Source organism: Fulmarus glacialis, unplaced genomic scaffold, assembly GCF_000690835.1.
Source record: "Fulmarus glacialis isolate BGI_N327 unplaced genomic scaffold, ASM69083v1 scaffold24570, whole genome shotgun sequence".
In the NCBI taxonomy this organism is placed as follows: Eukaryota; Metazoa; Chordata; class Aves; order Procellariiformes; family Procellariidae; genus Fulmarus; species Fulmarus glacialis.
Genome location: NW_009186172.1, coordinates 24,292 through 41,181, shown reverse-complemented (window position 1 = coordinate 41,181; position 16,890 = coordinate 24,292). Strand labels below are relative to the sequence as shown.

The window sequence follows — 16,890 nt, the reverse complement described above, 5'->3', positions numbered from 1 at the left end:
TGCTGCACCCCCAGCTCGCTCTTGGACATCTTAGCTCCACTTCTCTCGAAGACCTGGTGTCAGTTTGCTGGGCACTATTTTTTCGGGGAAAAAAATCCTGCTCTGCTAACCGGCAGAGAGGGGTGGAGCACCTCTTTCCAAGAAAGCAGCAATCTTTAGCAGCGAGACACTGCCCAAAAAAATCAAGTCCCACACATGCTCTTGTTTAGCAAAAAAAAATTGGATGGGAAGACTGGAAAACAGGAGACATCTCCTCCCAAGTAAAGCAGCTCACAGGCAGCTCTGAGCCGCAGCAAAGTGGGACATGGTCACAGCCCCACATCCCAAACCCACTCCACGATTGCTCAAAAGCAGTCCCTGCCACTTATCTGCCCTATTTTACAGCCTGCGTGGCTGGTTGTGTCAGCTGAACTGGGCTCACCCTCCCACACCGCGGGATCAATACCATATTTCAAAACCCAGGCGGAGAAGCCGGGGAAGCGGCTGTGCAATCGCCTGGAAAACGCATCGCTGAAGCAAGTTCAATCCAGCCGGCTGTCTCATCTATTTAATAGTTATTATTCATATACGGAGGTAAATATGGCTTTATTATCTACTGCCATATTCTGAGTACAATCCCATATTATAAATAAATAGTGAAGCAGTGAGCTAACGAAAACACCAATAAATAGCAACACACCACATAAGTATTTAAAAGCCCCTAGCGGGAGGCTCTGCAAGTTGCTGTTTGAAGACGGTGCAATTAAATATAATATAATATTGCGATAATAAATAGCGAGAGGTTGGGTGAGCTGCTCCCAGCCAGCCTGCGGTGCTGGTGCTTCTCCGACAGCCATTTCTGCAGAGTTTAAGCTTTTTGTTGAAAGGACAAAGAAGTTCCTATTTGTTCTCCTTGGAAATTCAAGCTGCTGTTCAGACACAGATGTGGGTGTCTGGCTTTTCATCTGCGCACAGATTGCCCATATGATGCTCCAGAAAAGCGCAGTGGCCCTTGACCTGACAGACACTGGGAAATCCCATCTCTTTTTGGGGATGGAGAGGTAGGGGCAGGGCTCGGGGGTCCCTGTGAGGACCGCTGTGCATGGAGGGAGCTCTTGAGAGGGACAGTAGCGTCGAGACGGGAGAGTTAACCAAGTGGCCGAGGGATAACCAGGGGTTAGAGGCTCTGCCCAGCTGGTCCTCCAGCGGGAGAGAGGACCACTGCGGCTGGTGCGGCTAGAGCTGGTCCTGCAGCACGGTTCAGCGGATGGGTGACCACCTTCCCATCAGTGTGGCTGGGATGGTGTTCTCCATCACCTGGAGCTCAGGTGTTTCCGAGCACCCTGGAGCTGGGCAGGGCTTGTACCAGTGCTGCAGGGTATATCCATCCCAGCTGCGTGAGTGCCGGAGCTGGATTAGGACCCACTCTGCAAAATACAGCCCCAAATAAAACCTGCATCTGGTACAGAAGGGTTTGAGACACCATTCAGATGCGGCGAAGCCAGCAACAGACTCTGCAGAAGATCCCAACAGCATGTGTAACCGAAGAGTTCTTCACCCTAGAATTAATTCCTAGCTTCTTGAAAAAGAGGAAATGCAGAAGTGGTTGCGATTACTTACTCTTTCTAAAGATTTGAGCAGGTTTTGTCTTTCTTTTAGCTTTTGGATACTGATGACTATTTTGTGTCTTGCGCCTTTGGTAACGTTCTGCAAAAAACAGCACAAAACCTGGTGTTAACATTGCCACAGGACAGCCGGGTCAGCCCAAATCCTTCCTCCCCTAAACGAAAAGGGCTGCTACAAATTAATCAAATTTCTGAGTGCAGGGATTAGCGGGGGACATAAAAAATCACTTAGAGACTTGCTGAAGATAGAGATTTCCAGCTAGTCTGTCCCTCCCTGGTACATCTCAAACAGTGAAAGCAAAGGTGCTGATCGGCCCTCTTCATCCCGAGGATAACGCAGAGCTAAATCTGAAAGCGGGGACATTTTCAAAGGTTAACAAGGCAATTGGCCACCAAAGCCCCACTGACTTTAAAGGACTTGGGTACTGCAGACTATGCCCCTGAAACTTAATCCCAACCGGACAAAAACCCAAACGCAGCTCCCAGGAATGGGACTTTCACGCTGGGACTCCAGTAAGAAACCTGGGACAAGGCCTTTTTCAGGTACAATGTCAGTTTTTTCACTTCCCAAGAGCCAATTTTCCTTTCTCTGCTTGCTTTCCAACCACCCGTGGGCAAAACGCCTTCCAGGTGAAGACGCAAAAAGAGGTGTTGGGGGCATCTTGTCTACCGACCGCACAAGAGTCGGGACTGCGGCTGATCCCTTTACGACCGACGTGGGACATACTTGTGCCTCAAGCTGGCATTCGGTGAGGGCCATCATCTCCTCGTACGTCATCTGCGAGAAGAGGGCGGCGTACTTGTGCAGCCGGAGGCTCTTCAGCCAGGCTGGGACATCTGCAGCACAAAGAGAAGGAGATGAGAGCTCATGACACTGCTTAACCACGTGCGATAGCATCAACAGCAACACAAAGAACCGATTAGGTGCCATCCACCATCCCACTGGTGCTTCAGACACCTTACTGAATGTCATGGAACTTTTGGAGGACATAGTGCTATGGATATGGATGGTAGGAGGAACCAGCCCCTGGATGAGAACATAGTGCTATGGATATTGATGGTAGGAGGAACCAGCCCCGAGATGAGGACACGTCCTCAGAGGTTGGGTTTCTGTGGCTGAGCCGCCGGGAATTAGCCCACAGGGAGCCGGCGCTGCACCACTGCACAGGCAAGCTCCTCGCTGCCCTTTTCCCGGGAACGTGGGAACCACTGAACCTAACAGTGTGGTCGAGCTTAGGACGAGCAAATGGCTGTTTTGCAGATGGCAAACACTGATTTATGGCATGAAGGAAGATGGTATGTGCTGAAAATTTAAATGGCTGCTTAAAGAGAAATAAAGAGATTTTTTTTTTTGAGCATGGGAAAACGACGTGCCATCGAAGATGGTCCCACAACCTGTTTCAGAAGGGTGACTTGGGACTTCAAAATGCACCGACTGAAATGACTTTTTCCTTCCCAGTCGTTATCTGCAGTGCAGCACCTCTGCGCCCGGCTGGATGGATACCCAAAAATACTTTTATTCTCCTGACATCAATGTCGTTTCACAGGGAGGGACCTGGGAAGGGAATCCTTCCTCTGCAACATGTAAAACCCCACCAGACCCCATGACGGGGTGTCCTCCACGGAGACGGCAATGGGATACGAGCCTTCCCTGCTCCAGCCTGCTCAGCAGGTACTTGGGGTTTCACTGGTTTGGGGGGCCTCGTGATGACACCCCACAAGGGAGGGGGGAGGCCCTGCAGATATCTGGGCTGCAGCACAACACCGTGCCTGTGATAACGCTTTTGCTTTGCATCCTAAAGGCTTCAAATGCTGTGCCAAATCGGGACCTGCTTTATTTAGCACCTACAACCCAACAATAGCTCTGCCTTACCCTACCGAGCTCACGCGCTCCGCTCCCAGCAATACCCTCGTCCATTAGTCCTTGACCCCTTCCCCACCAGCAAGACACCCGGGAGCCCTGTCTCAACCCACACCGGGTGCAGTAACCATGAAAAAACAGTGTTTGAGCCCCAAACCCCACACCTTGAATGGAGAGAGAAGGTGGAGGCTCAGGAAATGTCTCTTTTGGGGCTAAATACCAGTTAGCAGCAACACCTCCCCTCTCTTTGATCGTTCCCGAGTCGTCGTAAGGGGTACGTGGTGGACCCGAGGCGCAGGAGAGCCCGAGGGGAAGGAGTGATGGCTGGCGGTGAGGCTGCACTGACGGGGTTCCTCTGCCCAAAGTGCCCACCGAGGAGGGAGGAGGAATGGGGGCTTGCACCGTTTTCGGGAGGGATTTCTACCCGCTATGTCCTTCTGCTGCTGGGCTGGGGCTGCTGTGGGTGCTGGTGCTCTGCTCACCACCAGCATGAGGACAACCTTCATGGACACCTCCAATAACCTTCGTTAATGTAGCCAACCTCAAAGGTTTTCTAGGCTGCTCCGACAGCAAAATGCGAGGCCAGACTTGCTTTGGAAAGGGATGAGACGATGTGAGGAGGACAGTCCCACTGCTGGGACATCCCATGGTGTGGGTGGTCTCTGTCCAGAAAGCCCCACGCTGCTGAGTGCCAGAGTGCAAGTCAAGGATCGTCACAGACCTCTTCCCAAACCAATACCTCGTTGCTGGAGGGGACAGGGCAAGAGGGACCGTTGGTTTGGTTCCCTAAGGCAATTTTTACATCTGCCAGAAGTCTCCCGCTGCCCACTGCCCGGGCTGACCCCAAACCCCACTCGCATCCAAGCAGAGGTGATGCAAACGGCCCTAAAAACCTGCTTTTTGCTCACACTCTCCATCCTCTGACACACATCAGGATTCGCCTTTCAGTGAAGTTCCTCAAATGCTGCACAGAAGGAGATGAACCCCACACCAAACACGGGGGCAAAGCAATTATCGAGCACAGACGGGCTGAACTTCGCTGTTTTTTGGAAGTCCCAACATGCAACAGTCCTAAACAGTCCTAAAACCCGCTATCAAGGCCTCTTAAATCCACTTGCTTAAAAAAATTTATTAGCAGAAAGCCCATTAAAAGCTATTAGCAGAAAGCCCTCTGTCTCCAGCAGAGGTGAGGAGTGCAGGGACTGGCAAGCTCGAATCTCAACTTCATTTTAACACAAAACCACCTCGTTTTAGCCACGACAAGTTAAAAATCTGCCTGATCCCATGTCCCCTGGGGTCGTCTGCTTTTGGCGCACGTCCGTGCCGATGGCAAAGCCCACGGGGATACTTTCAGAAGAGAAGTGTAACTTCACATAGACGTTGAATCTTGTAGAAAACCCATTTCCAACCTTTGCAGAGGGTCAGAGAGCCAGAGCAGCTCTTCTCTCCCTTTGCACCAGCCTCCCTGGATCACCTCCTAGTTTTGGGGAGCTACGACGGTGCCAGAGCCCCCTTGCCAGCAGGGATGGCAATCCCGGGAGTGGGGTGGAGAGAAGGAGCCACCCCAGACCAGAGGGACGGTGGTGGGGCTTTCCCCCTTCCCATGGGGAAGAGGCAACCAGGAGGTACAAGGTCATCTAAGGCGACTTCATGGTCCTTGGAAAGTCAAACTTCCTAACGATCCCCAGGGAGCAGTGAGCTACCCGCCCACAGAGCTACTCTTTAATCACCGATTAGCAGGAGCTAATTGCTAAGTCATGGCAGGGCTGTCAGAAACGCTGCGTCTGATGTGAGCAGCAAACCAAGGACTTTCATGCTGCTCACATCCATTGTCCCCTATATGTGCATTAAACGCCGCAGTTTGGCCGGCACATGTCTATCTGGGTGCTGGCATGGAAATTTAGAAGAAATTTAGAAAGGAAAACAATTCACCCTGCCATATATAAATACCGGCCAATGTATACACAGGACATCTTCGGAAGTGCCCTTACAGCACACCGTGCCAAGCCATGGACATACTCGCAGCAGAAACCCCCAGCCCTACCCAAACCGTCCCCACCGGCGTGCCCTGAGCTGTGCCCCGGAAAGGGACGGACGGACAGACGGATGGGCTCTGCAGGGAACAAAGCGTCCGCATCTCCCCCTGGAGAAACCAGGGGCTGGGGAAAAGCCAAAGGGCACTCTTCCTTCAGCACGAAGATAGATGGAAAGGAGAGAAATAGGTGACATTAGGGGAGATGAGCTGCTAAGCCACGTGGGACGGGGGTCTGTCGTGGGTCTGGTTTCCCCCCTACCCTCCTGGATGCCCTGGAGGGTGTTGAAGAAGGAGCGAGCTGACCGGAGGTGCGGGTGACACCAAGCCACGAGAGCCTGCAGGCGCTCGGGGAGACGTGGCTGCAATTCAGAGAAGGGACTTGGCAAACCGAGCAGCCGGTCTGGATGAAATAAGATGCAACCCGATAAAAATGCACAAAGTTGCGCGTTTCTGTAGGAACAAGAAACGGCACGAACCGAGGGCAGGGAACGGGCAGTACTTTTTTTTGCAGAAAAGCTGTGGGGATACAATGGGTCACACGCAGCCCGCGGCGGTGTGTTATTTGAGGACAATGAGCTATACAGCCACCGGAACGCTGTCTGTACGGCAAGCAAGTCTCTACCCTGCTCCCGAGTCCAGTTTTGGGCAACACACCTTCAATAAAATACGGACTTTCTGGAAAAAACCCGGTGGAGAGAAGCAAGAACAACCCCGAGTTTAGAAAACACCATCTGGGAAGAAACTGGATTGGTTCAGTCTGAAGAAAATACAGCGGAGGGGGGAGGACACGACAGTCGTAGACACCAGAGGCTGTAGACATCTGTTTCGCACATCCCCGGACAGCGGGACAAAAGCAAACTGGCTGACTAAGCGACGGGGGGAATCGGGTTTAGATGTTTGCAAACCTTCCTCCAGAGAAGGAGGATGCTCGGGAAGGGATGTCCCGACGAAGGGCAGCCATCTCCCCCGGGGGGGCTGCATGCAGGAGCAACGGGCTGTCTTAATACGGAGTTTATTTAATTGATTATTGCTCGTGGACAGCCTGGGCAATAGCGCCTTTGGGTTTTGCAGATTTGGCCGTACGGATCGATGGCATCGCACTGGGAAGATTCTACCCACGCAGGTCCTGGAGTTGCAGCTGTGGATCACAGGGAGCCAAGCTCCCCGTGGTCTCCTCCCCAGTCCCATCAGCAGAAACCTGGATAAACGTCATGTTAAATAGACCCCTCTACACCACCAGCTCCTGAAAAGGGTGTCCTCGATCTGACAGACTGCAGGATCCGGCCCCAGGCATGGAAAGCCTTGGGGAGCCTTCAGGCTTAGTCTTCAACATGCTGGCGGTCATGACCACGGGGTCATGCAGGCAGCAAGAGCCACAGGTACGCAGAGCCTGCAGCACCGCCGGAGATGCAACGCTCCCCGGCTGCGCTACCTGATGAGGTGTTCGTTAGCAAGCGGAGCCACTGAGAAGCAAAGCCCGGCTCTGCGAGGCCATCACACTCGGAAAACTCCCCCCATCACACCTACAGCCCATCGCCCCCAGCCCAGAACAACGCTACGGTGCAAAGTCCAGCCAGGGAGAGGGCTGAGCCCCGAGCATCTATCTCACGGGGGAATCGTGAGGGGTTTTTTTTCATGTATTTATTTCATGCACATCAAAGTCACACAGCACCAAGTCAAACACAATGCCACATTACAGATTTATGCGTATCTAGATTTGTCTGTAATTAGAGCAAAATCAGACCTTGTGACTACTTAAAAAATACGATTGTTTCCTTATTCTGTTACCTCATCGGTCTTCACACAACAGAGTGGCTTTGCATTAATGAAAATCGCAGTTGTTTAAATCAGTCTCTGGTAGCTGTGGGTTCATTTCCAGTCATTTTGTCTGTTCACTGGCATGTACAGTCTATGCGTTTGCCCAATTTTTATCTATTTATTCCTCTACAGCCTGAAGTTTGCTCTCCATCTTTGACTGCAGCAATAGGGTTTTGTTTCTGCCTTGTTTCCCAACAGGATCACATATATTTATTGCTAAAAGTCTCCGTGAAATGCAGGCGTAATGGGAAAAACAACTGAAATACACAGGATAAATTCACTGCAAACAAGTATCCTAAGCCAAAACTTCCCCAAATACTTGGTGGGTACCAAACACCGCAATAGTAAATCAGAGATGGCTTGCTAAACCTATGCTAAGCTATTTTTCACCGTAATAAAAAAAAAAAAAATTAGAAAAAAGAGAAAAGAGCACCACTCGCAGCCAAAAGCCACAGGCTATGGAAAAAATCCAGTTTTTTGGAAAGCTGGCAGCTTGCAGGATTTTGGGGCAAAACCAGCCCACCGGCACCCAACTGTAAGACGTCAGATCAGGACCAGCCGCTGCTTAAAAGCAAACCTAACTTATTCCCCTAAACCTAAATTCCTAAGCCGGGAAGAGAAGCTGAAAGGCCCCATTTGGTTACGAGGACTCTCGCCCAAAACCGCCAACCGAGCCCCGCGCTGCCGGGAAAACGGCTTTTCCCCTCCTGATTCTGGGTGCTGTGGGGGGGAAGGCGTCTGGTTTTTCACTCACCTTTCATCCCACTCCCTTCCTCCTGGAATGTGTTACGAGCGGAAGGCTGATCTTCTAAATGTTCACTCCCACCACTTCCCGAAGAGGCTACACTGCTTTGTGGAGACAGGGGGGCATGATCGGAAGGGATGCACTGGGGTCCTCTAGCTCGTAAGTCCTCATGAGACATCCATCCATGTCCTAGAGGTTGGTTTGGCACATTCATGGGTGGGGTAAGGGACACAGAGCGTTTCAAAGGGCTGTGGTGTGTCTGGCCTGAGAGAACTGGAGGAAAAAAAAAAAAAAAAAAAAAAAATCAAATCAAAGAGGTTATTCCCCCCTCGCGGCCCGGGATGCAGCAGAGTCCCCCGAAAAAAAATTAAATGAAATCATAAAATGCGTGGTGGTTGGCCACGGTGCCTCGCTGATGGCTTTGTGGTGCCCGCGGCTACCTGAACCCTACCCTGAGCTCTCGGCTTTGCCTCCCAGGAAGCAAAGGGGATGGGAGCACCTGCAACGAGAGGGGGTTACACGAGCTACATCGGGTTGCTTAAGGAGAGGTGTTGTGTGGATTGCATCTCTAGGAAAAAAAAACCCAAAACCGAGCAGCTCCGGAGGTTTTCCGCGGAGTCACGTACCGACAGCAAACCCCAGCACGGGACTGCGCTGGATGCTTGGCTGCTGCCTCCCAGCGACCCTGGAGCCCGGGCGGCCGTCCCCCTTGCAGGGAAGGCACCGCTGCTATTGCAGGTGTAATGGGAATTTTCAAGCGACTACAGTGAGGCCATAAAACTCGCCCTGCTAAAATCATCCAGACCCCTATCTTTCTGGGAAAGGCATAAAAATCCCCAGGATGGGAACGTCCTCACGCAGACCCAAGGGAAGCTTCCCTGTCTCTCCCTTTGGATTAGAACTTGGCTTATGCCCCAAAGCACGAGCATTTACACATCTGCCTAACGTCATCACGGAGGTACCTGTTACCCATATACAGGTCCAAGCCTTTTTGAGCCCTACTAAGCTCTTGCACTTGGTTGAGCTACCACCAGCAATGAGAGCATCCCAGCTCAGCCACCCATCAGCTGCGCTTCCAAGCACACGCCTTTCAACCCTCCGCAAAAGCAAACACCCAAAGCAACGGTGAAAATACACCCACGATAAAGAGGTGAGGCTGAATCCCCCAAAAAAATGATCTTTGGAAAGCTTTGGATGTGCTTTTCCTTCCCAGTTGTATACGGGTTTGTATTTCCTCGCTGAAATTTTGATACCACCAAGTTCAATTTGTTTTTAAAAAATAACTTTTAACACCGCTAGGAAAAGAGCGACGCACCAGTTCTTATGATTTGGAATTGTTTCTCGAGAAAGGCTTTACAATGGGTAGGTGTTTACTTGCCTTTCAGTCAAGTGTAGAAATACATCTTATGTAGGCTAAAGTATTAAAAAAACCCAAATCATAGATTTTCTGACACTTTTTGGTACAAGTGTTGCAACTTGAATAGATTTTTAAATAAAATTTTTACTGAATGGTCTCTGTTTTTCACTGCTCTTCTTCCATACTGTCTCATTCATTTTTAGTTATCGTCTCCTTAAAGGTTTAGACAACTTTTTCTTGGGTTTGTTGCTTAGTAGGGGTTATACATGGTATTTAGAGGAAAAGATGGATACAGACAAACTATCTTTGTTTCCCGTAATGAAAAATATATATAAAAGATTGGTCTGTTGGCTTAACAAAATTCAAATTCCATCATTCACAAAGTCATTAAACTACTGGTTAAACCATAAATGCAGTTAATGTATTTTAATGTACGGATTTAGGATGTACGACACTTGTTTAATGTTTTATTGCAGTTACTCTCAATGAAATTAGTTGAGCTTCATGGGGGCTGTTTCCCGATAACTGAGACCAAAAAAAATCTCTGGATTTAGCTGTCGCTCAGCCGAGCCCGCTGGGATAACCGGGACAACTTCTGGATCCCGTGCTATGGGAAGGTCCTTTCTGGTTTGCATCAAACCCAAGGCAACGCTGCTATTTTCAGTGTGCCCCTGGGTACAGACACATCGTGACGGCTAGCAAAACATCTTGCACTGGTCTGTTAGCAAGGACTCATTTCTAGAGGCGAGAGCAAATTCTGCAGAAAGACTCTAATTTCTCAAAACTAGCGGCTGTAAGCTTCATCGGGGGGTAGATGAAACGAAAAGCAGACTTTCTGCTCCAGGAAAATTTGAGGGCAAATGGGTTAAAATGACCTTCCAGCCCATAAAAGACTGAAGCAAAAACTTTTCCCTTTTTCTTTCAAAATCAAATTTCTTAAATCTGTACAAAATCCCAGGAAAATTAATCATTCTTGTTGCTTTTCCTCCTAAAGCTCCAACGTGAAGCTCCCTAACCCCCTTTTTCCACTGGTACGAGTTCATCAAAAACACGGTTCCTCCATGTGTTATTTCCTAATATAAACGAGTCTTGGTGGAAAACCCCCAGCCAGGTGTAGTGTGCTGTAAAAGTTAAGCTGGGTTTAATTCCCAGCTAAAGCCTGGGGGAAAACCCACCATCAAAGCCATCTCTGCTGACCAGAAGCAGAATGAAAATGAGCAAGTAGCAGGGTTATAAAAGGGGGGGGAAGAGAAAAACACCAGAGCTCGTTTGCATTTATTAAGCACCTGTAAAAAGCAGCCGGTGCCACACGCAGCTGATGGACGAGGCCAAAAACCCGCAGATTTCTGCAACGTCTAAATTGTTCCTATTTCTGAAAGCATTTTCTTCTACCAGCACATAACACTAACACCACGCTGCGCAGGGAAGCAAGGGGATGGCTTACAGTGAAGAATTTGTTCCCTTCCCATTAAATAACTATAGAAACATCTTCCAGAAGTCTCCCGGCAGAAATGGATGTCAATGAGGACCCAGGATTGTTTTCAGAGCAGTGTTATGTTTCCTGAAGTTGTGATGCATCCTGATGGGGAAATCAATGGATTTAAGAAGGTCTTGGCCAAGCTATTTCAGCTCTTGGCTTTGCAATTGTACCCCAAAAGCAGCACCGTAATGGGGCTCTGTAGATGTCACATCACCCTTCCAGGAGAAAAAAAATATTTAGCATTAAAAAAAAATAAATATGGGGGGAAATATGGGAAAAACTGATAAATCAGTTGAAATGCATCACCAGGGCTGAGCACCACAGCGGCACAGCCCAGAGCCCTTTCTGGGCCTGCTGCCCCCAGCCGCGGTCGCACGGCCGGGGGGATAGAAGCCACCCCGAATTTGGTGTAGGAAAAACTCTGGTTTAGGAAATATGTGTGCCCTTTGAATGCATGAGAGATGCAGGGGAACGGGCAAGGAGGACAGGAGCTAAGTGCCCCCTTTTAGGAGGTGAAGGGCTGCTCTGTTAGTCCTCCCTTTTATAAGCTGGTAGCCTGCAGTGTTAAAGCCATCCTCTCCCCACCAAAATCTTGCAAACAAGAGGATATTTTTGGCTTAAATCCAGCCCAGATTCCTTCCTGAGCAGCAATACCCTTGCAAGCTGTTGCTCTTCCATCTTAATTTCACGTCCCCTAATTAGAAGCCAGTGTCGGCTGGAGGAGAAATAATGAGCTCTGCAGGATGACCAGGAACACTTAGAAATCATCCAGAGCAACATATAAAAATTAGTTCCACTTCTTTCCCTGAGATAACGCAACGCTGGAGTCCAACAGACCATGTTTTACTAAACCACACAAGCATTTTTACTGAACTATGAGTCAATTCACACAATTTCACGAGATGCGGTAGGGATAATTCCTCTGCAAAGGATGCTACAAGCAGAAAAAGTCACCAGCTCTTTGAAACCACCCCGGCTACTCTTGGGACCAGACATAGATTATTTAAGAGCTCTTAGCGCACTGGCCTAACTTCAGGCTCCGCTTAAGCCTTTCTGGCTGTAACAGACACCGGTGAGCAACACGGTTTCTTGCAAACCCTCTTACCAGTTGCCATCAGCACTCAGGCTTAAAAACGCTGCGAACCCCGGGATGGCACCTGCCTGGCGTGCACACACCTCTCCCTCTTTTAATCTGTAACCCTCAGAAAGGGGATTAATAAATGTGTGTATTTATTAACGCTGCTGCTTGTGTTCATGCCCTCAGTTTCTCGAAATAGAGGATGTAGCTAATGATTTTCAAAGTGTCAGTTTAGCGTAGGTCCTGCTTTTGACAATCCTGTGTGCTTTTTGGATGGTCCAAGGCGAACCCAGGGCTGCCGACGGCCGAGCTGGGACAAGTCACTTATTCAGTCTCCTGCTAAAATAAATGGTCCGCGTGTGCTTTAACTTCAGCAGAAGAAAACCAAGTGTGAGTTTATAACCTTACGCTCAAGCTTCTTTTTTTTTTTTTTTTAAAATCACAAAAATATAAAGCTTTAATTTAAAAAGGAAATCTAATATATTCTTCCAGACTAAGATAAGCTTCCAGGAGGTGGCCAGAGGCACGCCTGCCTTTCTGAGCGCCGCGGCGGTGCGAGCCAGACGAACAAAGAGAGGAAACCACCGCTCCAAAGTGCAAGCCACGCTGGCACACGGATTCCCTACAACTTGTAAGCGTGTCCCACTTCTGGGTTAGAAGTGTTTTCCTGCCAGTCACAGGCTCATTTAGGCGGTGCAAGAGCCATCCGCTCCCCAGGGACCCACCAGTCACTCTGCGAAGGCACTGCCTGGTCCGGTTCCTTCCACCCGGCTATCCGATGGGACGGGGGCCAGAGCAGATCACGGTCCTCCTCACGATAAGCAGGCTGGTATCGCCTCTTCGCTCCACCACCGCGGCTCTGAACGGCCGCAGGGGTTGTGCTTAGCCCACGCCAGACCGTGTTTCCTTGCAAGAAAGCTCCTCCAGATCGGGGTCAGCTGCAACCCAGCAGACGCTGCTAAATCTAACGCCTTTGAGATGAGCTTGGGATGTTTTGCATCCTAGGGAAAAACGTGATAAATAACCCGGAGCCAACAGTGCTGAGATGTATGAGGTGTTGCCGAAGCGCTCTCAGGCTTCAAACCAAGCTCGGCTTAATATTCCCAAGGGAAAAAAATTAAGAGGATGGAGAAGGAGTGACGGCGACCGTGCAACCGTCCTGGCATGCAGAGCTTCCCATTGCAGGAGGTGGATGCAGCCCACGCTGCCGCAGGGACGGAGCAGCAAGGAGCATCCCTGTGGGACCACCACCTCCCCGAGCAAAACCGGCTTTATCACAGACCAAACGCTGGCTGGGCTGGCAGGCACGGCAACATGCTTAGAGAAACTCTGAGGCTGCAAGTGCTTTCCTTGTGAAGTCCTGGGTTTCGGGTTTTTTTTTTTTTTTTCTCTCTTCCCTTTTGAAGTGGTGTTGCCTATTTTGGTAGGCAAGGGCTAATTTCAAGAGGGTTTTTGTTCGCTGAAGACCATGTGGAACAGCGTCAGACGTTTGTGTTGTGGTTTCTCAGGGTTTTGGGCCAATTTTTCAGCCTGAGAAGGAAAAAGCCACCCATTCCTGTAATTAGAGCCGAGGAATTGGGCTCTGCAGGCAGACCTTCCTCCAAGCGGCGTGCGACGGCCGATGAGGCGCACCCTTCACTAAACCTGGCTTAAAGTGCTGCAAAAGTCCTTGACAAGACGCGCGTGGGGTTGATGTGAGCGTTTCCAGCAAAAGCCAGACCCATTGCTGGGTACAGAGGCACGTTCAGACCATCTCTGGTCCCGGTGTGCCCTCCACTGCCGCACGGTCCCCACCGGGTCCCCGATACCCAGGGGACCTTTAAAACAACCTCACAACCCTTTATACCAGCGCACAGTCCGTACGGCAGATTACAATTCAGAATAATGTCCTCCCCAGGGCTGGAGAAAGCAAAAAGCCCTGCAAGGTGCATGCCGGACTCTTTGGGAGATGTTTTTTTTTTTTTATTTTAGTCTAAAAATGGCACTTCTTGGCTGCGAAGCTGGTTATGATGCATCCTCAGGCAGTGTCCGATCACGTACAATTCCTTTTCTGGTCTGGAGGCACCTGGAGCAGCAGCTTGACCCCAATTTGCTATAGGAAGCGGGGATGTTTTTAATCCACCGAGGCCACACGGTCTCTTGTGCAGCCCGGAGGCATCCCCACGGAGGGGGAATACTGAGCAGCTCCTGCAATCCCCCTCGCAAAGCAACCGCCAAGTTCAACTCGGTCCTCTCCTCCGCCTCCCCCTTGCTACCCCGGTCATGAAGCATCGTCCCCTCCAGGAAGGCTCCCCCGCGCTGGCAAACCAATGCTCGCGGCTTTTCCAGCGTTTTTGTGCCGAGGACCCTTGGAAACAGCCGCCGGTGGGTCACGCTGCCCGGCTGGCACCCAGCCTCCTTCCTGGGCACCTCATTCACCCGCTCTCCACGCCGCCGCAGGCAGCCCCAGCGTGGCCGAAGCAGAACCTGACGGAACATTTTTCGGCTTAACATCCCCTAACCCTTGGAGCCTTTTCTTTGTGCCTTTTTTTTTTTTTTTTTTTTTTAACTCCCTGGGTTTTGTTGCTGTGACTTTAACTGTGTTCGTACGGTGCCGGATAAACCATGTCCTTGCTTCTGAATCAGGCGCTGATATAAGCCATGGGGGGTGAACCCAAGGGTCCTAAATGCAAGCAGCCACCGGGTAGTTGTGTGTGTTAGGAAAAAAATACAAGATATAAGCAGAGTGCTGCCTCAAGCAGAGAAATTAGGAAGAAGCATAGGCTGCAGAAAAGCCTGTCAAGCAAACCTTTTTTAAAAAATGATGTTTTTAAACACAGCTTCCTGTTCAAGAAATGGGACAGAGAAACAATAACCCATTTGTTGCTGCTCTCTCCAAGCAGCGCGTGCGAGGCCCCATCCAGGCTCAGCCAGGGAAGGGGACGTCCCTGCCGACCGCAGAGGGGTTTGCGAGCCCCTGCGTGGCACGAGCACACGTGGATCCGCTGTTTGGCTCCGGCAGGAATTGTCGTTATTGTTATTTACTCATTTGTGTGGCAGCAGGAGCGGGGCTGCATCTAAAGACGTGTAAACGCAGCTCTTGGTGGCTTCAGCAATCCGACGGGATGCATTTCTGGAAGGAAGCCCAGCTCGTCTGGCCGAGGAGCAGGAACTCGGGTGCTGCTTTCGAGATCCTTGCGTGGGGTTTCCCACCAGAGCATCTGGCGAAGTGGGAGCAAGACAGACCAGGTGTAAATCCCGACCGCGATTTAACTCGCAGACAAAAGGCGTCGGCGTCAGGAGATGGGAATCGGCGTTGGGGATGGAGGATTAGAGGCAGGTTGCAAGAAGGTGCTGCCCGAAACCACGCTGCTCTCTGGGTAAATACGACGCCCTGATCTCCAGGCCAATAAATGTGGTTTCTCTCATACGTTTATGCACAAACCACAGAAAAAACAGCGTTCGCTCCTGGGGAATCCCGGTCCGTTAATAACAACGCTGCTGTGCTGAACCAAGCCTCCGTAACCATCCCAGAATTCACTGATTTTTTGCTACGGGCTCCCAGGGGAAATTCCTCCCCTGCTCACGGATCAAGCCAGATAAACACGGCTGGGAGGCAGAAACTCTCCTTCCTAAGGTCCTTTTCTACCCAGAAGAGATGTCCAAGAGCATCTGCTCCGCTCAAGCAGCAGCCAGCGCTCCCCACTCCCTCCACCAGCTGCTAATAAGATCCCTGGTCTGAGGAGCATCTGCCTGCTGAGACCAACAACATCAGCTTCTACCACAGGTTACGCTTCAGATGGAGAAACCCCTCTATCAGTTACAATCATTTCAGGACGGCCAAGCTGGAAGATGTACATCCTTTACGTAGCAATATGCAACCTGTGGGAAACTGGGAGTAAGAAAAGAAGGGTCTTAAGCCAGTCAAGAGGAAGGGGTGAATGCGAAACCTCTGGAATCGCCCCAAGAAACTGAGATCCAATAATCCCTAAAGAGTCATTAAAAATCCGTGGAGTGAGTGCAGGGAGACAGCGCGCCTTTAGGAGTGACAAAATACAGGACAATGTGCATCTTACATGATGTACGTCCCACAACCTGATTTCACATTATCAGGGATATTTCACCCAGAAAGAAACAGGACTTTGCTACAGCACTGTAGCCTTTTCCACCCCTGCTGACTTACTTGGCATTTTCTCCTCCCTCGTCTCTTTTTACCCACTTTCACTCATTCAAAAAAGCCATTTAGTCCTCCTGTCTTGTAGGCACCATGGCCTGGATTTTGCAAGATAAATTCCTCTGTGTTTCAGCCTTATCAGCTTCCTCTGACCTCCAGCTCTCGGGGGCTCGCACACCCTGTCCCGAGCACCCTCCGTCTGGGCTGGCGACGTCTTATTCCTTCTCCTCTATCTTCTTCTTCCAAGAGCATAAAATCCTACCAAGCTCCAGGAAAGAAGAAAAGCCTGTTGAGTCCCCGAGGGGCAAATACAGCATCCAGTTTCCCACAGGAGAAGATTCAAAAGATGCTGCCCGGCAGGGACACCTCATGACTCCCCATATTGCCCCAAATTCCGAGCTCTGAAATGCTCCAACAGTCCCCAGCAGCAATGGGATAGCCACGGCTGCTATCATAAAACACGTATTAATTCTTTCCCATTATTGCTCCAAATTAACTCAGCTCAGCTTTCCACCTCCTCTATGTACCGACAGAATACGCATCCTAAAAATCTGCCCTCATCATCCTCCAAAACATTCCCGATTGCTCAGATACTGCCTTGCATTCGAGTTATGACACAGATCTCTGCGCCAGCTAACACGAGACTATATTGCTCAGCAAACGGGGGGGGGACGACTATGGTTACAAGAAAACACCGAATGCAGAGCAACCAGCCTCGAATAAAATTGCATAACGAATGGAAACAGCAAACTCGAGGGA

General features: G+C 50.2%; 1 protein-coding gene across 1 annotated transcript in view; it reads right to left on the bottom strand.

Annotated features, from left to right (window-relative positions):
• Positions 1-16,890, bottom strand: part of LOC104083544 (protein Smaug homolog 1-like) — a gene marked incomplete at both ends in the record, with an annotated part of 29,287 nt that overhangs the window by 566 nt on the left and 11,831 nt on the right. The window contains 3 exons of the mRNA XM_009587058.1: positions 1,600-1,686; positions 2,332-2,441; positions 8,073-8,336. Coding sequence (XP_009585353.1) covers positions 1,600-1,686; positions 2,332-2,441; positions 8,073-8,336 — 461 coding nt within the window. The remainder of the gene's footprint in view (positions 1-1,599; positions 1,687-2,331; positions 2,442-8,072; positions 8,337-16,890) is intronic.